Genomic DNA, 23,613 nt, shown 5'->3' on the forward strand with positions numbered 1-23,613 from the left:
TTCAGCTGTCCTAATGAAGTTGAAGCCACTCTTCTGTCTTCTGCTGTATTTCCATGAAGGCAATGAGGTTCAGGCAAACATTTCCAGTTTTTGCTGTATTTGATTGTGCTCTGTTTTATATAGAGGCAGCTTAAGTACATGCATTAGAGGTTTCTCTAGTTTAAGGCTAAAGAACAAACACAGGAAAACCTAAGAAACTTTAGGGCTTAATGTCTTTAAGCACCAGGTTTTGTTGGAACCATTCACTCTTGCAACATGAATATGTTTACCTCCTTTAATTGTGAATTGCCAGAAGAGAAAGAAGCATGCAATATTTTCAGATACAATTATCTCAGGCCACAGATCAAAGGAGTAAGTCTTGCAGAAGCTGAAGGAAGAGTCAACATACACTGAAAAGACTTCCTCAAGCTCCACTGATCTGCAGTTCAGACCTACCAGTACCCTCACTGAGGAAGACAGGCATACACAGCCTCCTCCACTGTTCTGACAATATTCTCTCTATAAAGCTTCTGCTGGAAGCAACCAAGTCTGAGCTACAGTGGATACATGAGCCATTGCTCCTAGAAAACATCTCTGTGGAACCAAACCCAGGACTGAAGACAAGGTTACAACTGCTGTGACAGGAATAAGCTCGCAACTCTGACAGAGCAGAGAACTGTATGGCTTCACCCCTAAAACATACAAAGGACAGGGCATTCATCTGGGAGAGTAAGGGTCAGAGATACAGTCACCCTTGTCATGGTATCATATCAACTCCCCATCCTTCCTACTCTAAGAAAAAAAAATAAGGTCAAAAGAGCTACATGCATATTTGTACTTCAACACTGACTGTGCAGTTTCAGCAAAACTGCAAATGAGACAGGTTGGTTTTAAAATAAGGTATTTCCTGAGTCACATGCCTCTGAACACACTCCATGTGCCTGTTTTAATACCATAACACAACACCTGCATCAAGTGAGACAAATAATTCTATTGTTTAATGCAGACTCAAAGCCAAGTTTTTGTTGGCCAATAGGCACCACTGCAATAATCATGATTCAAAAAAAGCACCGTCTAAATTGTCACTTTGTGCGAAGACTGGGACTGTATGCTCCAAAAATAGGCAAATAGTTTTACAAGCCAACATTTTTTGAGGGTCTTACTTTATCCATACTGTTTTTTGATGAGGGAATTATGAAGCTTTGCTTCATAAATAGAGTTCACAGAAATATCTGGGAAGACATATGCTAATGACAGAAAGACTATTACACACCAGTCTTCAAAAATTAACAGCCCTGCTTTCCTTCATACACTCATTTGTCTCTACATCCATCCATTTAGATATCTGAAAGTAACTTAAATGGCATTCCACTATGTGGAATATTACCTTCATTAGGAAGCAGGCAGAATTTGTAAGGGACTTGACTAAAGTGCCTGCAGTAAGTGACAAAGCAAGGCAACTCCCCACTGCAATTTCAGTCCCATTACAGCCACCAAAATCTTTGGCAGAGGTCCCACAGGGCCTGGATTTTCACTCAGTACTCCCCAACTCCCTGCCTTCAGCACTGTTAGCAATGACTATATACCAAGGAGCGGGGGGAAGACAAAGGCACTGGGCAGAGCTGGCTCCATAGGCTGGAAGAGTACAAGCTCCAACCTGCATTCATTATGCATTAGTTACAGATTTCTAAATCTTAGTAATGTTTTCACTCACACAGGTGCTGTCTGCAACTGACTGCAGAACCCACACCTCTCCAAGGCTAATGGGGTTCACCATCAAAAGAAAGCAGTCAAACCAGTCGGTAAGAAACTCTCTCTGAGACACAAAAATTTCTTCATGGTTCTCCCTCTCACTCACTCACTCACCAAAAGTGAAAATAAGTGCAATTGGGTTTGTCTGGCTTACTCTGACTAATTTTTAGTTGTCTACTTAATCTGCTTAATCCACATGGTGAGAATGTTCCATAGTTTTGTCTTCCTTCCCTGCCCAAACAGATGTGTATTTATTTTTCTTCCCTGGTGGACCAGAAAGGCCTACGCTGTACCTCAGTGACCAGTGTGCTGATGCAATGTAAAGCATCGTGCTAAAGTCATCTCTCCCTGCACTGGAACCTGTGCTTCATTCCTGCTGGGCAATGCTGCTTCTCAGCTACCACAAAGGTCTCACACAGAAGGATGTGTGAGAGGGAGGGGAGGATTCTGCCTGGGATTTGTTCTTCCACACTCCTGCTGTCTCTGGGTTAAAATTGAGATTAATGCACTTCTTTTGGAAGACCCTTTGTGTGCTTAGCAAGCCCTTTGTAGCACTGACACTAACAAGTATCAGGATCTCTCCAATATATTAAGCAGTAGCCCCCCCACCTTCAAACAGACACAAAATACCTAACATAATCCAGACTGGGAAGGGCTGGAGACCCTCTATAGCATCACTTCCAAAAATGCACTGCAGGCAAAGCAGGCTGCCATTCTCAGGAAAATATGCACTTTACTGAAGGCCTGGCATGCATGTAAAAATAAACTTTCTCCTCCCAGTACTAGAGAGCCAACTCTCCAACATCTCAACAACCTTGCTTGCTTTGGAAGCTTTCCAGTCACATCTTTCTGTATATGCTACCAAATACATATTTTACAAGCTCCTTTTCTTGGTTAGAACACTGCTGTTTCAAGCTTATTCCATTAATACTTCATGTGAAAATAAACCTCTCCTCATATCTAGAAAACTACAGGTTCCCTGGCAACAAATATTAAAAATCATGGTCATTAGTATTTCACTTTAATTGAAGAATTAAATAGTGTGGAGGGCATCCTGAATTCTCCTTTGCAGGCTTCAAAAAAACCCATGTCTCAAAGAACAATCTTCTTTTCCAAAGTAAAAGATTTCAAATATCTCTATTCCCATAAAGTTGAAGGAAAAACAAGACAGCAGTCGAGACTAGTGTAACTGCTACAGTCAGCTGTTCCACATCAGAAAACATGCTCTCCTTCATATCCCACTGCTATTACAAAGCATACAGTTTGAAATACAACTAATCCCACTTTTATAGCCAACTGACTAGAACACCTTCTAAGATAGAAGAGCATTAGTGCTCATTTGATCCAGAAACACCCACCCAAAAATAGGGAATCTTCACTATTTTAGAATTTTAACATGTGAGCAAGAGCTCAAGGAAAGTGCTTGAAACAGCTTTGAAGTCACGAGAAATATGAAGGCTCCAAACTCTGATACAAAAACCAAACTGGCAATTTGTCAGAAGCCAAAGGGCTGCAGCTAATTATTCTGGTTTTGCATAGCTTGTGAAACAAAAATAAATTCATGTCTCTATCAGAGGTACTTGTGATGATTTCCACTTCAGTGCACATGTTTTCACTCTTTCATTCTTCAAACTAAGCCAACAGATTTTTCCTGAAAAACAAGGTAGACGTTCTTTCTCTCCCTTGCCAGAGTACAGTCATAAGGAACTGGCTACTTCACTAGCTAAAGAAGAACTGACAATTTTCAATCTCAAATTTTGCCCTCCACCAATTTGAGTGATGGCAGGCTGGAAATTGAACAAGATCAGAAGCAACTTTACTTTTAAGACGCTACACAAAATCCTTATTTGCTTGATGCCATTACAGAAAATAGCTTTTTTTAATGATAAACACCTCATCAACCATCCACTGCATAGCTTCGTAAGCAGTCTTTCCCTTGAAACAGTAATGAAAGAATTTATTAAAAAATGTTCAGTTTAAGCATTTTCTGGCAAGTCATCCCAATGCCAGCACAAGAGCTGTTCTGCCTCAGCCTTGTCAGCTGCTGCCTGCCTAGCAACTGCCTCCAGGCCATGGCAGATGGGCTTTGGTCATGTCTGTCACCTGTTCAGGGCATCTCTACCCTCCTCTGGCCACCAGCTCAAGCCACACCAGCTGAGCAGGCAGCTGCAAAGGGTGGGAAGAGCTGGTAAGAAAGGAGAAGGTATGGAAAAGCCACAGGAACCACAAGAGCATTTCATTCAGAACACTTTAAATGCAGCCCAAAGATTAAACACAGCGGAATTGGTGCTGCCTTTCACTGGAAGAGAGCCAGCAACCCCAGCCCTGCTGACCACCTTTAATTGCTCTTGCCTTCATGCACACACAACAGCACAAACTAATGGCCCCGCACCCCTTCCCAGACAGTTGCAGCTGAAATTCCTGCAGCACAGGTTTGCAGCACAAACCCTAACAGCACTGGGGCTGGTACTGCAACAGGTTCCCTGGGAGAAGTGGGACACATCCTTCATTCTCTCCTCCTGTAAAACTGGAACAAGAGTTCTTCTTTACCTTATGGGGTATGAACAAGTAAGCACCCCAATTCAAAAAGCACCCTGATACTCAAGTGATCCCTGCTTAAAAAAAAAACGCAAATGCCCCATAATAAGGTGAAAGATGCAGCACAGTATTCTGTTAAGACCCCATCTTGAAAAGCTAGTGAATTGCTTTTTTGGTTTTTTCTTTGTAATATAACACTGGTTTGCAGCTGCCCCACTGACTTGGATTTCAGATGCAGAAAGCAAATCTAGATTCAAAATATTGCCAGATTTTAAGTATGCTTCTACTCAGAGTTCTGCCATGCCCACCGGAAAAACAGAAATGAGCTAATCGTATTCAGGCTCCCAAATGTTTGGGTGCAGGCTCAGACTCATACTGTCTTTGGAAAGTTCATAACCTCAAAGCTTTTTATTTAATTAATCTACTGTGCCATCTTCTAAGCCAGCAAGCTTGACGGATGTTACTCAATTGTACTACATAAAGTTGCACATTTCAGCTCTTGTACCTGGAGTTCACAGTGAATTCTTTTTATGTTAGAAATCAATCAGTATTTCTTAAAAACCCCAATTATTTATCACCACACAAGTTGAGAGGTTTTCTGTTTGTTTTCAATGTGATGCTTTAATTAAGTCCTCCTGCTAGATAAAGGAGAACACCTGCTTAGCATCCCACTGCCCATCCTGTTCTTGCTTTATTTCTCTTTGGAGGATGTGCATGTTTCCCCACTCAATAAAAATAAAAAGCTGGAACCACTCTCTCTGCTGAAAGTGGAAGTCTGAGAGAAGACAAAAGACAAAACCTGAACACAAGTCATGAAATGTTAATTGCCCTCTAGCAGCAGCTGACTGAATCTGTACAGCACAATTAGCTCTAAGAAAGCAATATAAAAGAATTTAATCTGTCTAGTGAAAGAAGAGAGGACTATCCTAAATCCTCCCTGCAGGAAAGAAACAGCAGTCACACAGGTGCTTATTTGAAGACTACCAAGACTTCCCTTTAGTAGTAGAAAATCCTTTCCTGCTCCTGTGAAACATCTTTGGAAAAGAACAATCTGCTGTATCACAGAAGTCAGCACATACCAGTCCCTCGTGCTTTGCTCTCTAGAAGCCAGTAACTAAACCTTACCTTCCAACTCAAAACTTCTTCCTGGAAAGCAAGTGTACTTCAGAAAAATTCTGAATTTATGTAAAGAAGAAATTAGGTAAACATCCTGTGTATCTTGGGTTTTGATTTATGTGCTTACTGTCAGATCTAAGAGCGGGTTTCTCTCTATCAGGATAGGTTCTTTAAAGGAAAAGGGGAAGCAAATCAAAGAAATGCTGCTGCTTGACACAGGGAAGACAATATCCCTCTGCCAAATAAACCTTGTGCACCAGATGGACACCAAGACAATCCTTCATCTAGAAGCAGGGCTAGGGGGATCAATCATGCAAGGGCCCCCAAGCAAAGATTTTAGCAATAAGGGGTGAAGCAAGAGCCCATTTCTGATACTTTCCCTACTGGCTGAAGCACATGCATCAGGATATATGAAGCAACATGCAAGTGATAGGCAAAGGGTGACCACACACTTCTATCCATCCTGTTCCAGCAGAGCAGCAGACACCAGAGATTGAGATATGCCTTTGGGGCACAAATATCCAGTACAGATTAGCGTGACATCTCAACCATGCTGTTGAATTTGAAACCATAAAGTGTTTTTATGGGGACAAAGTCCTGTCTAATTCTGTCCAAATGTTTCCCAAAATGCTTTTAAATAAATACCTTCCAATAATTCTGTGTCTGATGACTAGCCATTAAGCTACATAAACCAGTAGAAGCACAGTAACTTTAATTCATGAGGTAAAATGGAATCTCCCTCTGCTCAACTAAGGGATGCCTCACTGAATTAATCTCATATGAACCCTTTCCTGCATAAATGTACAGTGCAAGGCACATATAATAAATGCAGGCAGTGGATTGTAATACACTGAGGTATTAATAAAATAATAATGTCCCCTAGACAGTGACACAAATACAGGCTAGCTTACTCCCTGTACTTCTGATCAAGCTGTGCTTTGTAAATGCTGGTTTGTTTTTATCAGTCTGGTAACGCCATTATCAAAATTGATGAAAGAAACTGCCCCTTAGCTCTGAGCAATAGTAAGTACAGGAAAGGAAGCTGATGCTGTAGAGCTGAAATGTTAAATACAGCCAGTAAAGTAAATACCCTTTGTCCTTCTAACACAATGGAGTTCTCAGATGACCACCCATAACTGAAAGACATACTCTCCATTTTAACTAAGTCTTTTCTGACAGTAGATTCTTTTAAATAACATGGCCTGATTTTTCAATTTATTTTTTGTTAAGTGCTTTTCTCCTGCTCCCTGCTGGTGTTGAGAAGTACCTTCCACATGGACTTCACAGCAACCTTAATTACCCATGGTTAACACACCATTTTCCTCCTCTCTCCTGTCACCTCTTTTGAGGCAGTGAGAAACTCAACACTTCAGAGTTTAAAATGAGCACCGGGTAAGTATCAGCAAGAGTGAAACCTATGACATAAAGCTCTTCTAAGTGCACAAAATAAGCCAGAAAAGAGCATGCTTCCCCTTCATCTTTTAGGGCTTATAGTGCTCTATGTTACAGCTGACATGTAACATAATTCTTTTCACAAGCTGACACCATCCTTTAAGTAACATCTTATGTGAAATATGACCATTCTGACCTGGGAAAGAACAAATGTAGCCAACACCTGAATTTATCTGTAGATGGGCCACAACTTGAAAGCACTTTAGTATCATTTCACTTCTCACTGGGTTACAAGAACATTCCATCTGCCAAAGCTTTTTCTTCTCAAAGGGCAGATCCTGTTTCTGTTAATTGTATTCAGAGAATGCAATTAAAAGAGTAACATCACCTAATCAACTATCAGAACTTATTAATTGACAGACACAAGAAAAGCCTAACTGCATTCCCACTTTCACTAGGGCACCTATTAAGCTGGACTGCATGTGGGCTGAACATGCTTCATAAAAGGGGAATCCTGTCTTTCCAAAAGCAGTACCTGTCATAAAGAACTGAATGGAAAGAAAAATCATTAAGCCCACGTAAGCCCACGTCATACTGGCATCCAAATGACAGCATTTAAAATCAGTAAGCCTTCTTTACAAGTATAGAGCTTTTACTCACCTGCACTACTTCTACGCCTCTTTTCCTGAAAAAAAGGAAGAAAAAAAAAGGAGAGGTTAGTTTTGGAAATGTAGGGAAAATGTATAAACAAAAACTAATGGAAAAGCACTGCTTCATAGTAGAATGCAAACAATAAAAATCTGCACTAATAAACTGATTCAAATTCAGGAAAGCACTTGTTCAGTTTCATTCCCTGTCTAGGAAGCACTTTGGCAGATTCTGAATCATGTCCCTAGAAGTAACCCAAGATGAATACTAAGCAGCTGCAGCACTAGGACTGATGCTCACTGTCAGGTGGGCACAGCTAGGAAGTAGCTGATATTAAGGAGGGAGCATCTCAGTTTTAATTAGATCTTGCTTTTTATTTCTCATCTGCCCTCAGAGTGTGCAAATTGCACTAAAGCATATTCTGCATGCTTGACAGATCTTTTCTTCTGAACCAAGGATACATGTATAAATGTCAAGGAGAATGAACTCAGCATCTGCAGCTATTCATCTTCTTATTTACAGCCTTATTCTACCTCCATCATTTTGGTACACAGGATGCTATCATCCTGCAGGTCAAAGACCTGCAGTCAGTCTGATTCCTTCAAGAGCACAGCTCAAATATTTGGGGCTTATCAGAAAGGACTAAGCCTTTGGCCATATGAAGAATCGTTCCAGTGACCCTGAATCTGCAGGAATGAGAGACTGTGAATTATACACCAAAATGCTGAGAACTGCAATTGGTAGAGCCAACTTAGGCAGATCTGTAGAGACAGTTGTCTACTCTGATGGTATAAGAACTGAGATTCAGGTACATGCAGTCAGACAATGCTCAGTCACTGCCTTTGACAAGTTATCAAGCAAAACAAACCATTTCTGCACTAGGCTTGAGAGCAGAACTGAATCCCTGGCACGAAGCCCAGCCACTCCTGCTCCATGCCCTCCTCCCAATACATGCACACTCGTTAAGTAAGTTAGAATCTTCACACTTGGAAGACATAGGAAATTTAACTTAAAAATTAAAAGCCTCAGCGAGCACAAGACAGGAATCACTCTTCCTTGTTCCCACTAGCCCCATATGTGAAAACCAAAGCCCCTTTTTTGGGGAGGTCATAGAACAGGACTGCCCAATTCTGCCCTCAGTGCTTTTCTTTCTAAGAGTGTCTGTGTTGTTGTCCATAGTCACAAATGCTGCACACTGCTGAATACACAATGGCTCCTCCAGTTTTCCACCCAATACAGTAGGTCTTTCTTTTGGGAGGCCATTACAAGGATGCCCAAAGGGACAGGCGATCAATCAGCATCTATGACACAAATTGCCCCCTCTTCTACTTTACCAGTCTGGAGTCTCTCTGGCCTAGAAGCAGCATTCAATGCACAGACACAGAAGAGAGCCTGTTGTGAGAGCTCAGTAAGAAAATAAAAGAAAAAATGAAACCAAGCACCTCTTGCAAAGAATTTCAAAGCCCTCTTGAAGATAACAGAAGCTGTAAGTAGTGGGTGATTAATTTACTGCCATTACGGTGTGGGAAGCACTACTGTAGATCATCACCTGAAGCTGACCAGATGCATTCCAACTCTGTGGTGAGAAGAAAATATGAATCTTGTAGAGAAAGAGTTAATAGCCAAATTGTTGAAACTATGATTTTCACAGAGCTAAGCAAAAAAATGGGAAAATTAGGTGGGGAATGCTATTTCGTAAATTAGGGCAGCAGACTACTCAGAAGCATTCCAAGTATTGTAAGCTAAAACTTAAAATAATCAACCATTTTTGCTGTGTGCCCTGCAGTAAACAAAACAACTCAAAACTACCATGGAAATATACCAAGCTTCAGACAAAACTGCACCACAGTCCCTGGAAGGACAGTGACTGATGGCAAAAACTGCATTTCTTATTATGCCTACATACACACCAAATAAGCTTTATTCTGCTTTGAGGAAGATAAATATTTGTGAGCTGGGTGCCAAACCCATTTGAGAGAGAATCAGTCCAAGTGGTTTCTGCAGTCCCCCCAAAATGAACTTTGCAAATTTTCTGGGACTTAATGAAACCAACTGCACTGTCCCTGCAGAAAGGAAAAAGCCAGAACAGCGAACAGGCAGGGAAAGAAGGGGTGCCTCCTCTTAGATACAATGCCACATATGCTTAAATAGGTACAGGAAGAAGGAAGCAATTACAAAAGCTGGCTTGTAGGCTGGTCTTCCCCTTTTCAGAGGGGAGCAGGATGTCATTTTCGTTACCTGAAATATGAGAACCTTTTCTACTTAAACCCAGGGGACAAGAAACCATAGAAGCATTTTGAGGACTAGTTAATTTGGGGAAAAAATCATCTACCAAAATATCATTATTTGAAAATAAATTATATTAAAAACAAGAAGCAACCAAACAACCAGAATGTCAAGCCACCATGCACCTCAGTTCTGTTATTGGCTGATTCTCTGCCCAGAAGATTTCCTAAGCCAGTGACTTCAGGCTTTTCAGCCAGGCAGGTCACAGCAGCAGGCTCAGGGCAGCAAGATATCCCTTATGCAACCAAGCATGCAATACCATCTAACCACACAAACTGCCTTACGTCACCTGGGAAAGGGTTTAGGGTCAGGCATGGAAGAAAAGCTGATCCTATGCACAAGAAACTCCAGGACCTTCAAAAAACAGAGTAAACAGAGAATGAGGCAGACTGTGGGCCTTAATTCTCCAACAAGGGGTTGCCTGTGCAGGACACACAATGGAGACAAGACAGCTGCTGAATGAACTGTGCTGGGAGTCCAACAGAGCCATGGACCAGTTACCATTTCTTCCTATGTGCTTTAAAAAGCCAGTAAGAAAAACACCTCCTACAACTCTCATGTACATTCTTTTGTTGCTTTAGCAGAAGACAGGCAGGGAGGGCATGAATGACAGGACAGGATGGGTGACTATTTCACCTGGTGTGCTGACCACTATTCTTGTGTCCCTCATGGTGTTGTCCATGACTTTCTAGCTCCCCATGCAGTCTCAAAGTGAGCCACTGCCTGCCAGGGGAAGGGCTCCCATTCCCAGCTGGCGTAGCTGCCTCCTGACAAATCTCTCTTTCTGAGGAGAAAAGAAAGGTCATTATTAGCTGTATTTCCCTTCTGCCTCCAAAGAGGCAACTCAGCTGTGTCAAAGAGAGACTGTGTCTGTCTACTTTCATTGAATAGACACTTGAAAAATGGTCAGTTCTAAACTTCATTCCCAGAGGTTGCTAATTTTAAAATACATTTAATTTCAAAAATCATCTACACACTGCAACATTTACAGGAAAACCAGAAACATTTAAGTAACTTCTGCATTAGTCTGCAATAACAAATAAACCCCAAAAGCTTGTTCCAACTTATTAGTTCTATACCTGAATCCAGTTAATAACTCTAGTGGATTCCTGTATGCAATAGCAATTAAAATAATTACCATGCTAGTTGACTTCATGTTTAAGTTGGACTGATGTATGGATTTAAAGAAGAATTCAACATTGAGTTACTAAAAGCACATTAATCAATGTCTTGAAATTGATGTTTTACCACAGCCTCAAACTATGTAGAATAGCTGGGTTTTGGGGTTGGGATTTGTTTTTTTTAAATACTCAAAGTAAACAGGAACTGGACTAATTCCCCACAGCATCTAGGACCTAAATATCATAGTGAATGATAGTTAAAAGAGAAAAAATTACTATCAGGTTGTATATCATAGTCATTATTAAATTAAGCAAATTGTTTTTCCTACATGGTCTGAGTGACAGATTGAAAAATGCCAAATGGAATTTACAATTTCAAAAGTAAAAGCCAGTCTTTCTATCATACATGCAGTGAAGTTAATTTTCTCAGATATTACTTAGAAAATTTCCCATGTAAAGAAGGAGCAAATAATATAATAATAATAAGAAGAATATATTGCTTTAATATTAAAAATCGTGTTTTCACAGAAAAGCAATACACTGGCATCAAAGGAAGCTTACAAATATTAATTCATCAGAGCAAAAACCTGTAGCCACTAAGACCTTCCACCACACTGAAAACCAGCCAATACTGGACAGCCACAAGCCTTGTAGACAGCCCATTTCCCCTGCTGGCATAGAGGCAAGGTCAGCTCAACTGCCTTAGATTTTCCATCAGCAGAATACTCTGCAATTTTTTTAAATTAAAGATTCATGACAATCTTTGCTTTTATTACTTTTCAGCACTGATGGATTCCACCTTATTATCTATCAGGGAAGCAACCAAGCAGCAACTCCAATATTGGGGTGCTCGCTGTCCAGGGGCTCTGACTCATAGCCGCAGCCATCAGTGCACATGGATTTATTTCAAGGCATCTGAAACATGACAAGACTCAGCTGTAACAGGGAGACCTTTTGTGGTTTGGTTTTTTGTACACAGATTATAAAGTAGGCAATCAGTTATTTTTACCAATTTATATCCAACTACACTTACCTTTTAACAAGCTTTTCCCCACTAATCTGTATTCTGGAAAGTTTTATGTCTGAAATGGATCAAAAGTTGGCATTTGGGGGAAGGAGTTCTCAATTTCCTCAGTCTGTAAAGCATCACAGATGCAAAGAAGAATGGCAATAGAGTGCATCTTTACAGTCTGGTAGGTACAGCTAATGTAGCACAGGAGAGAAAACATCTCACAAACTCTAAGTGCTCTTTAGGTGGGCTGAAAAAACCCCATTTGGGCTGTCATGGAAGACCCTTCAAGTAGAATAAACTCCACAGAAGGTAGTCACATATGTGCATTTCTTCCTTGTTTGTATAAACAGGGAATGGACCAAGCAATAGGAGCCCTCATGCATCAGACTCTACAACGCCATAAGCGATTTTCACACCACCACCCCATTCACACATGACATTTGGTAGAACTATCTGATATTCTTCACTGCTTCAAAGCATTATATCATCCCATTTACAGCCATAAAAATGCTTCTTAAGAGTGCTGTATCAGAACAAAGTGCCCTGAAAGGGACTACAAAATAAGAGAGGATCTTGGTAGAGCAGAAGCAGCATGGCTCTAGTATTCACCTGCAATGCCATAAATTCCCACTACAGCACATACAAACACTCACCAGCATTTTGCAGCAAAGATACAGCTGGAAACCCACTAACCCTTTATCCTGAAAGAGCAATGACAAAGAGAAGCATCCAACATTAATGCTTCAGACATTCAAGCAGAAGGGTGGAAAAAGCCATGAAAGAAAGAAAACAGGCACTGCAAGCAGTAACTAAAGGAAATAAACTGCCTTTAGTCACCAAATATTAAGACAAAATTTAAGTCTGTTTAATTACAGACTTACACATTACAGGGGTCCTAATTTCAGCACTAAAAAAAAAAAAATCAGTGTGGAAATAAAATTTGTCTATCCCAAGTTATAAAAACCAAAAAGACAGTAAATACAAACTCAAAAGAATCTGTTTTCTTTTTATACTAGGCATTTAAGATGGATCAGTGCTGCTGAGCTCTGCCAGACTCTTTTCTTGGAACTAGTGACCCCAGGTTCTGGGAGCCTCTACTTGCTACTTTCCCAGCAAGGATAGAAAACCTTTAACCACAGTCTTTTGAGAGGAAAAAAAAAAAACCAAAAAAACAAACTGAAAAATCATCAGTGGGAAGAAGGAGCAATTAACAGCTGCAGAGAAAAATTATTAAAGGCAATGGGTTATTCATCCTACCAGACATTCAGATGGATTTAGTACCTGATGACAATTATAAGCAATTGGGCAGGGTTCAGCCTTTAGCCATAGGCTTACCCTACCAGACATTATCAGATCCAGTTCCCAGCTATGGCAAGCAGATACACCATGTGATCTCTTTGCTACCTTATTAAAAACCACCTTCAAACCAAGCTGTTTTGGAACTATATTTTCATTACAAGACATTAATTTCCCAAAGGTCAGAGTCCTCCAAATTTGCAGGCTAAATTGCTCTAGCACCATCCTTTGGCTTCAATAAACTGCTTGCTTCCTTAAATGCTGCAAAGAGCACACACATCCTCTCAGCTCCCAGTTCCCTTTGTCTCCTCATGACCCCAGCCACCCCAATGTTAATATGACCCTTAATATGCAGAAAGCAAACACATGACCCATCCCTTTCAAAGTCTTTCTAAGGTCACAAGACATCAGTGATAGCTCAAAGAGACCTGAGAAGAGGCAGCAGAATCACGAGGCAGAAGACAATATCCCTTGCAGGGACAGACATGGTAATCATCTTTATATATAAAAAACCCTTGCTGCAGAACTACTAGAGGCTTCTAGAAACATATGAGCATGGTGCATATGTTTCTATGACTGGAGAGTTGGAATGGGGGATTCCAGCTGTTTAGAAAGGACAGCCAAGGGAGTCAGCCTCTGTAATTCAATAAGCAGCTGGAGTGCAAGGAGCTGTGCCTGGGAATGGATGAGGAGCACACTGAGAGCTTATGGGTCAGGACAGGTGACACAGACCTCCTGACCAGGGAGACCAAGCAGATGAAGCCCTGTGTAGACAGATAGAACAGCCTCACATTCAAAACACCTGAAGCTCACAGGGGACTTCCCAGCAAGACCATGGAATAGCTCCTCCTAGAAACTATACTAAGACTCTTGGCAAATACAGAGTGACTGGAGACAGCTAGCATTGTGCCTTCCAGATTTCATGGCTAAAGGAAGAGCAACCGATGTCATCAACCTGGACTTATACAAAGCATTTGACACTGTCCCACATGACATATTCATCTCTAAACTAGAGATGTGCCTTGATGTTCTGAGAAGCTTCAGCTGCTCTCATCTTCAGTGCACAAAGACCACCAGTTTAGTATGGCCAGTGAGACGAGGCTCTGCTGGGCCCCAGGCTGGTACTGCAGGCTCTCCAGATCTCCTGCACACCACAAGGCAAAACAAATGCACACCTCCACTCTGCTAAAGCCAATGGGTACAGAGAGAAAGGCATGTCTACTGAGCCAGCTTTCATCTAGAAAGGGCTTTTAATCTACTAACTCTGAAACCAAAGGCTGTATATCTTCTGCAACCTTACAAGACTTTGGCAAACAGCCTTGAATAAACGTTTTGGGAGTTTTTATAGAGGCCAGACACCCACTGAGACATGCATGAAAAATGTGCAATATGCAAAATTTTTTTTCATTTCTTGGATCTCAAAAAGAGTGGGCATTTTTTTTGGCAGAAGTTACAGACGTATTTAAGTTCAGCAACTTGCCATGCAAAAATGACTATTCATCTCCAGCCAGGCTTCAAGTAAGATATATAGGTGTCTGGGGCTTTTTTCTTTATGCAAAAAAGAAAAAAAAAAAAAACTCATTACACAAACAAGAGAAAGTTAGCATGTCTGCACAATGAAGAAACCTGATGGCAACTCCTTTTTTCCTCTCCATAAGAGACTGTGTTTTGGCACTGTACAAGTCAGACACCAAGCCTGCCTTAAGTTTCATCACCTTTGAAATCCTTGTGATTTCTTGTCTTTTACACTCACCAAGTGACCACTGTTTGCATATGCAAGGAACAAATTTTCCTCTATGGAACTGGAATCAGCCATAGATTCATAGAAATAACCAATAACAGGAGCCTATGCAGGGAAGTTACTGTGGCCAGATAAATGCACTGGCACAAATAACAATAAGGTTAAAAGGACATCCATGCTAAGATTTAGCACTCCTAGAAAGCTTTTCCCTTCCAACTCTGCATCAGTTCAGGCTCACATAACTTAGTCAGCCCCTGTTTTGTTTATTCATTTGAGATGCATTTCAAGCTTTAGCCTTTATTTCGGGGCATTTATGAATACAGCTGTTATTTTTAAAAGGACAGGCTGGTTAAGCTCCAAATAAAAAACTGGTTAAAAGCAATTAATCTGTATTTTGCTATGCAGCTTCCCCAAACACTATATGAACCATATCAGTGGAAAAGAGACAAGCACTTAGAATCTGAGAAGTGCACTTCTGCAGTCTGGTATTCTGTTTAGGAGGGAAATGATGTTCAGCAGAAAATGCATAGTGCAAATTAAAGAAATGTGAATTGAATTGCTTTTCTCCATTTGAACAGATACAAATGCCAATACCAATAATTGGTATTTTCCTCCACTGTAATTGATTTGTCTGCTCAATTTTACATCAACATAAATCAAAGAAAAATGATGTTACTTTATTTGGAAACCTCACTAGACAGGTCCACAATAAAATGAAAGCTTGGCTTCCAACAAGTGATGATCATACTGTTTTGAAAATATTCCCACATGTGGCCAACTTCCCTGAGAAGCAATAGGATAGAACATTTGACAGTGCTGCAGTGAATGTTCTTCATGGTATGCACATGATCCTGCAAATGAAATAAAATTTCTGCAACATGCAATATTTGAGTATGGTCCTTACAAGAAAAAGTATCTAAATGAAGAGACAGCAATTTAATAAATGTTCTTTATTATAAAGCATACAGAATAATTTCAATAGCTAATGTGAAAATTGGGGTGGGGATCAAAAAGAATAAATAAAAAAACCCAACACACACATCCTGAGCAAAAGCATTCGGGTAAGAGAGCAATTTTCCACTCATCTCATTGGATAGGGCTGCATTTTGAGGAGTTGGAAATCCAACATATAGAAGAAGGTAGTACTGCCAACTTCTTAATACCAAGGCAATATAGACCATGAAGATTCACAGAAATGCACCAAAAGCTTTGAGCAGGGATAGGCATAGGATTGTTATGTACAGGATCAGCCAAGGTCAGAAAGTACAAACTTGAAGTTAGATTAGGGATCAGACAGTGAGATGAAAAGTTGCCCTTGTTTACCACAGTTTCTGCACCTGAAAAGCACAACATAGTATCTTCAAGGAATCTCCAACCTAGCTGGTGAAAATTCCATCGTGGTGACTAGACCACTTCAGAGAAGCACATCTATGTATGTGCTACCAATACACGTATTTTATTGTGCATTTTATCTACTCTAGATTACATTGAAGTTTGCTGTTAGAAAAATATTAAAATTCTCTTATTTCTTTCAGTCTATAGGGTTCTTGGTTTAAGCATATGGATAGGTTTGTCAGAACACCCATTTTCTTGTTTGCTTCAGTGGATTGTTAACAGTGCAGTAAGAGGAAAAAACCCAACCCTCTGATAAATCATAAAACACAAATACTGCCTGGTTTTTATCCAAGCTGTTAGAAAAAACATACATCTGTCTGAAAGGTGAAGTGAACGATAAAGACAGAAGTTCAACACAAATCCTGTTTGCTTGCAAGAAATTTAGAGCATGCCATCTCTGAGAACTAAACATTCTTTTTCTGATCAGCTTCAGCCCTTCTGCAGGCATGACTTTTGCCCAAGAGGACCCTTGAGAGCTCTGCCACGAGCCAATACCCACAGCACGTGCCTTGCTGTCTCCACATCCCTGACCTTCCATGGCACAAGTTGCTGCTCCTCTGTCTCACACTGATGTTGGGGGTACACACAAACACACAGGGCCCTCTAATTAATCCTGGCCTTGCTTTTTTCCCTTGACTTAGCCTAGACAGTTACACCCATCATTTCCATCAGTGACTGAACACACATGTTTTGAGATGACAACTTTCCCAAATTTGGCCAGGGCATGCAGGAGCTGATATACAGCCCCACAAATACTATTACATTTTCTAGCCAGACTCTGCTTTAACCCAGATTCAGATCTGCTGGGAGATCTGCTACACCCCATAACTGGGAGAGCCAGACAATTTCTTGGGCCTCCTCAGATTTTCTAGAAGCTGCCTCAAGAAACTAATCCTACCTCATACCTGAGCTCTGTTACTCATATCCTACTTCTCCCTCTCAGAAAAAAAGCCTTAGGCCAACAGTTCAGCTGCATCTTTTACATTTGCTTCCCTTTATGGACTTCTCTAGATTCTCTGGCACCTGCCCCTCCCCACTAGAAGACTGCTGTGATCGCAACACGCCAATGTTTAGAAGATAACCTAAATTCTTCTTACAGGAAAAGGAAAGCTGCATTTCTATTCTAATCCACCAAATTACCATTGTCCTTATCACTTAGGGGGTGGACATATAAACAGCTGATCCAGCTTTTGAGAGGGATTTGGAGAGGCAGTCACAAAGGCACAGTAGCAGTTAGCAGTTTTTCTCTGGGTTATATTTGTTCATCTCTGCCCTGAAACTCACCCTTCAATCCCAGTAATTGGCAACAACTAATTAGAAGGAAAAATACAAGCAGTTTATTAAATGTTTGATTACATGTTTGATTACACATGATCACAGAAGCAATCTCCCTTGGACAAGCATAGTCATTTTCTCTTGCTCACTTCTTTTGTTTGTAGACACAAGAGATAAGCATTGTGGAGATGCTATTGTACCACAGGGATTTGAAGCCTATAGGTGACTGTGCAACACAAGGCAAGGAGAAGCTGCCCACTCCTCTCTCTCTTGTTTCAGACCGATTTCCACACTGGTCTTTATTGGATGCACACTGCTGCACCCCATGTTCTCTCTCCAGGGTTTTCACATTCAACAGTGTTATATACAGGATCAGCTCAAAGATACTGCCAGAATTACAGCATAGGTTAATTGGAGATACAATGAGCATAAAGGAAAAGGACTTGTTACAACTTTTAAACTGTTGTAATTCCAAAACATATACAAGAACTTGAAAAATCACTACACATAAAAATCTGCATTAAATAACAGCTTCTAATGATGTCAAAAATTCTAAATGTCTTGGTTTTGAACTATAAGTAATGACTTTATTTCATCATATTTGCTGTTACTTGTTATCAAGTAACAGTTAATTAAAATTACTGAACTAGATTTATACTACTAAAATTTGCAAATGTACACATTTACCTCCAAATCTCTTAGTAAATAAAAAAATGCTCAGAATATTTTCATGAATTCTTGTTTGTGAGGACAAAAGAAAATCCTTGAACAAGTGCCTGATTTTACACTCTACTAGCACATCTATCTGCAACAGCAGGATTTCTTACACCATGAAGTCTTTTTCCCTGGCAGCATGTTTCACAGCTCCTTGCACATCAGATCCCCACAGTCAGCTGTGTTTCATGGTGAAGGAGGCTGCTCCACACCCAGCTTTACATAACACCCTTGCACGCAGCCAGCCTTGCTGACTTCACTCTTGCACTGGGTGGGTATTATCTGCCCAGATGCCCTGGCAGGGTTTTGTGCTTGGTCAGCACACAGTCCAAGGTGCCCAATACACAGGCATCACTTTAAATAAGGGCAAAAGCTAATCCAATTTAGCAAAAAAAAAATTTCTCTTCAAAATCATCCCAGTTGACCATAATATTGTCATGATGGCTATAAATAAGAATCAAAACCTTGCAAAAGTTGCATTTAAGAGACTGCAAACTGTCATATTATTTGGACCACTCCTTCACATCTCAATGAAGCACTAATTATCTTCTTTTGTTTCCAGATATTTTTTTTTTTTAACTGCCAGGATACTTAGATTTTTGCAATAATAATTTGAACATCTGCATTTTTCCCTCCATCTGAATTCTAGCATTAACATCCACGTTGCATTCCTCCAGCCTGGCCTGCAGGTCTCCACACCACTGCCCCAAGGCAGACAGCAGCCAAACATCCCCCAATCCCACAAACAGCACTCAGACCTGGAAGGCTGCAGACCAGGCAGCACAGCTGACAATAGCCCACCAGGGCAGTCCAACAGCACCATAGCCAGCCTTCATTTTGCAGCAGGACCCTCTCTCAGGACCTGGCTTTAAGACAAGACCACCTCCAGTGTAAAGCACTAAAGTGCAAATTTTCCAAGCTGACAAAAGCACTGACCTACATATGGGTCAGACATAATACCTACAGCTCCAATTACTAATTTCCAATGGGAAAGCCAAGTGCTCCAGGGCACTTTTAAACCACAGACCCTGCTTACAGAGGTGCACTACAGCTTCATTTATGTCCCCATCTTCAGCATATTCAGTCAGAAGTGGCACTGGAAAAAACATCATTTATTTATGATTCCACTCTTTTCATATTGTAGTGTTCTCCATAGAAAAATCCTAGTAAAGTCAGACCTAGACTTTTTACAGAAAACTTTCCCTGGTGAATATTAACTTCTCTACTCACATCACTACTGAAAAAAAAAAAAAAAAAAAAAAAAGAAAAGTCTACAGACAAACAATTGGGAAATGAAAGAAAAGAATGTAAAACAGCATTTTTGGCCATTTAAGGCTATGAACTGAGAAAGAATAAATAAGCCTTTATGTGAAAACAAAACAGAATTTTAATATTGTTAAAAGTAGGAATATTTCTCTTTTTCAAGTAATTCTCTGTAAAATATGCCACAATAAATAAGGCCCTAACCCACAAAGTCTTGCATCCTATCTTATATAAACTGCTTACAGATGATTCCAAAGACAACCTGTGTGCTACACTTGCCATTAAATTTCTCCCTCTGCTCATACACAAGAGAGAACTGGAGGGAACATAACACCAATGAGCAAATTTCTTTCAATTTCTTGAAAGTTTACCACTTCCTCAATACTAGGCTTGCTCAAGAACTAATGTCTCTATTTACCTACAGCCATGCAGTTCTTGTGCTGTAACTTAATGGCACCAAGCCAAACATCACTTGTCTTGCACCTTTCTAGTAGTGTAAGTAGGCACGGCATGCTTAAGCTGTCAAGTACCAAACACCTCCCCTGATGATGAACATGCTCACAAAATACAAGCAACAGAAGCTGTGGATGTGAAGCTTGCCATTGCAGACACTTCACACACATAACAGGAGTTTGCATTTCTTCTATAAACCCAAACAAAAATGTATTTTTAAAAAGCTAAAGTTAGAATCCAGTTTTTCAGTGGAGACATTTTACATGAAATGGATTTTAAAACTGTAGCCTCTGAGCAGGATGTACAGAGTCCCATCAGTGTCTCAATCAAAACCCATTTCAGGGACTGTAACCCCTGTCTCTCAAGCTGTCCCTCACTTTACTGATGGTGCTGTTTACTCTCTCACCCACCTCACTGCTCTCACCTGGATCACACCAAGGCTTCCACTAGCTGCATCCCACAGGCTCAACAGTTACCCTGGCTCTGTCTGCATGTCCTTCCAAAGGCCCACCTATCCTGTAACTCCACACAAAAGGAAGGAACTCCTCTTGAGTCCTTCCTGTTCATCCTGCAGTATCCACTACCTTCATTTACTGTTACTTGAAACCCTGACTGTGACACCTGTGCATTCTGGGACCCAAAGACAGCCTAAAGAGTTCTCAGCCTTCACAGCCCCTGCCTGGGAGGGCACTGCAATACTGCAACCACCCCTGCTGCTCTCTCACACCAGTGATACAAGACAAGGTGGCAGCTGTGGTGCTGTCCTTTCTATCCTCCACAGCATGGTGGTCTTGGGGGAAAGAGAAAAACACCTGCCAGGGACCATCATACCTTTCACACCCAAAGCAACCAGCAGTTGACTTGAACACCAGTGAAAATTTTGGACATTGCCATAAACTGGTACCTGCATAGCAACAATGATCCTGAATTTCATCACTTTTGCTCAAACAACAGTTGGATTAGCTGGACATTTGGCCAGGACCATCACCAAGTACTCTGTCCAGAATGGAAACTGCTCTAGCAGCCCTTTACCACTTACCACACAGCTGCAGAATAGACAAATCACACATACAATCACAGCATCAATTAGGGCCTCTGAGATCAAGTCCAACCTATGACTGAAGACCACCGTGTCAAGCAGACCATGACAGCAAGTGCCATGTCCAATATTTCCTTAAAGACCTCCAGGGATGATGACTCCACTACCTTCCTGGGCAGCCCACTGCAGTATCTAATCACCATTTCTGTGAAGAATTTCTTCCTAATGCCTAATTTAAACTTCTCCTCACACCCAGTCACAGCTTTGCTTAATATAATTTCTTCAACACAAGTGCGACCATACAGAAATTCTCCCAAAGGATTTACAAAGCCAAAAGGAAAATGACCACATTTAAATCTCCTCCTTGAAAAAAAAAAAAAAAAACCACCAAAAAAATACAAACAAAACCTCACAAAAACCCAATTAACAAATGACAAAAAAAATCGTACCTTAGAGAAGCAAGAGAGTGACCAGAGATGCATTCTCCAACAGATCAACAACATGGGGAATCTATGGCATGCTGCCAGTCTGAGTATAAAATAAGAATACATGCAGAAATAATCTCCTTTCCCTGATGCAAACATGCAGTTTCAGAAGCCAGTACTTGTCCACAAATAATCCATAAAATCATTGCAAAAAGAAAATAGTCTCACAATCAGGACAACCCAACAACATGAACTTTCTTCAAAAGAATTAGAAAGGAGCACCCCAACTTAAGTAAATGCATAATCCTTGTATTGGATCATAAAGGGTGCTCAGACCAGCTCAGAGCATCACAGCAGGTAGCCCACTCCGATTGCCATATCCATCTTCTTTCCTAGATATGGCTCACAGCTGTCCATTTGAAAAGCAGCCAGGAGAGGAGGCACAGGGCCTTGTAGTCTATAAGGGTTTCATTTTGGTTTCACATTTTATTCCTTCCCCTGAGAGCACTCCTTGAAACCTTCACATATCCAGAGAATTACCTAAACACACTGTGTTCTGCAGACACAGTTTTCAGTCCTACCAACATACAAGAGTTCACCCTGCAATACTGACCTTCTTCTAAAGCAAATTAACTGACCCCTTTTTTCCACTTGGGAGTGTTTAGATTACACTGCTCCATTGTCACTGTTAGGATGGGATCTGAGGCCAGAGGTTCACACAGCTACATTCTCACCTGTAAAGGAAGACTGAAACACTGGGGTGTGCTGCTTGCTGGTTATTGGAAAGAGGTATGGCGCTATTTCTCAAACATCATTTCAGAAGATGCATCAAATTATCCTATATTTCAGAAAATAACTGTGCAGTCTTCAAATCTCCTAGGAGATCCAGGCCTCATTTAGAAGAGAAAAAATAGTTTCTTGGTACAATGGTGAACAGCAGCTTCTTTTAGGAAAAAAAATAGCTGTAGACCATACCTATCGTTTAATTTTAAATAAGCATGACAAAACTAAGCTGTTACCATGGCTGATACAACCCTCAAGTAGCCAATCATTTGAGCCTTTCAGATGTTTAATACAAGTAAAACTGTGTAGAATAAACACAGAGGAGTGCAGACTTCCTGAAGAGCTAGTCCCAGTAAAAAATATACAGATGTGAAAAAAAATTAATAACTTCTAATAACTCTTTTTTTTTTTTTTTTTTTAGTTCACAGCTAAGTTATATAGCACCTTCACAGATAAGCTGCTATAAGAAGAATAAAAGACTCCTGCTTTGGGGGATTTTTTTTTCCAAATTTCCTGTGCTAGGTAAACCTTCCCATTAGCCTCAGCAGGTTTATGTTCAAGCTCAAATTTATTTGCTTCCAAAGTGTCCATTTTCCTGTGCACGTTTCATGTGCACTTGAAAAATGGCAGCTGCTTGCTCTACAGAATCTTGGAACTTGGGCAGCCACACAAGAAGTATAGCAATACGTAAGCAAGAAAACAATCCTTATCACTATCATTGTCTCTTCTGCGTTGGATTGGTATATAGCCTCCTGACTCCTTGTCTCCTCTCTGTTTTTCAAACCATGGTTTTATTTTCACCACAAATTAAAATTACTAAGTTAGGAAAGTCAATGCAAGAAGCTGAAATCTTAGCTTGGCAAAAATGAGTTACTTACTCTGCATATGAACTGAAAACATTCATAAGCTAAATATGTCTGGAAAACAGCAGTTGAATGAACTAAAATTCTTAAAACATCTTTGTCCCCTCAACAACTAGGTCCAATGATATTTCTTTATAGAAATCAATGAGAAGGAGACAAATTTTAACATCTTTATTTTTTAATTTTAAACCATGTGTTGGAATAGCTAAATGTGAATCAAGAGCTGCTGAAAAACAACAAGATGTAGTAATACACACATTGGCTTGTCTTTGAGATCCAATGATCTATGAGCAATGCACATGAAATGTTCAGCCGCTGAACAGCATTCAAACATTTTTGTATTATTTCAGACAAGTAGAAAAAGTAGATTAGAAAATTCACTAATTTACTTAAATTACATTAAAGCCTACTACCGAGCCAAAAGCCAACCCTGTTCTGGCTGCCAGGCCTGTGTCTGATTCAAGGGTCTTCAGTCTCTTGCATAGAAGAATATTCCTGGATCTGCAAACTCCCTGTACAACC

At 40.5% G+C, this 23,613-nt stretch overlaps 1 protein-coding gene across 4 annotated transcripts in view; it reads right to left on the reverse strand.

Annotated features, from left to right (window-relative positions):
• ITPK1 (inositol-tetrakisphosphate 1-kinase) overlaps positions 1 to 23,613 on the reverse strand; it is a 139,007-nt gene that overhangs the window by 100,338 nt on the left and 15,056 nt on the right. For all 4 annotated transcript variants that reach the window (XM_021541319.3, XM_085582303.1, XM_085582302.1 and 1 more), the window contains exon 3: positions 7,438 to 7,462. In XM_021541319.3, coding sequence (XP_021396994.1) covers positions 7,438 to 7,462 — 25 coding nt within the window. The remainder of the gene's footprint in view (positions 1 to 7,437; positions 7,463 to 23,613) is intronic.

Source organism: Lonchura striata, chromosome 5, assembly GCF_050655825.1.
Source record: "Lonchura striata isolate lonStrDom1 chromosome 5, ASM5065582v1, whole genome shotgun sequence".
NCBI lineage: Eukaryota > Metazoa > Chordata > Aves > Passeriformes > Estrildidae > Lonchura > Lonchura striata.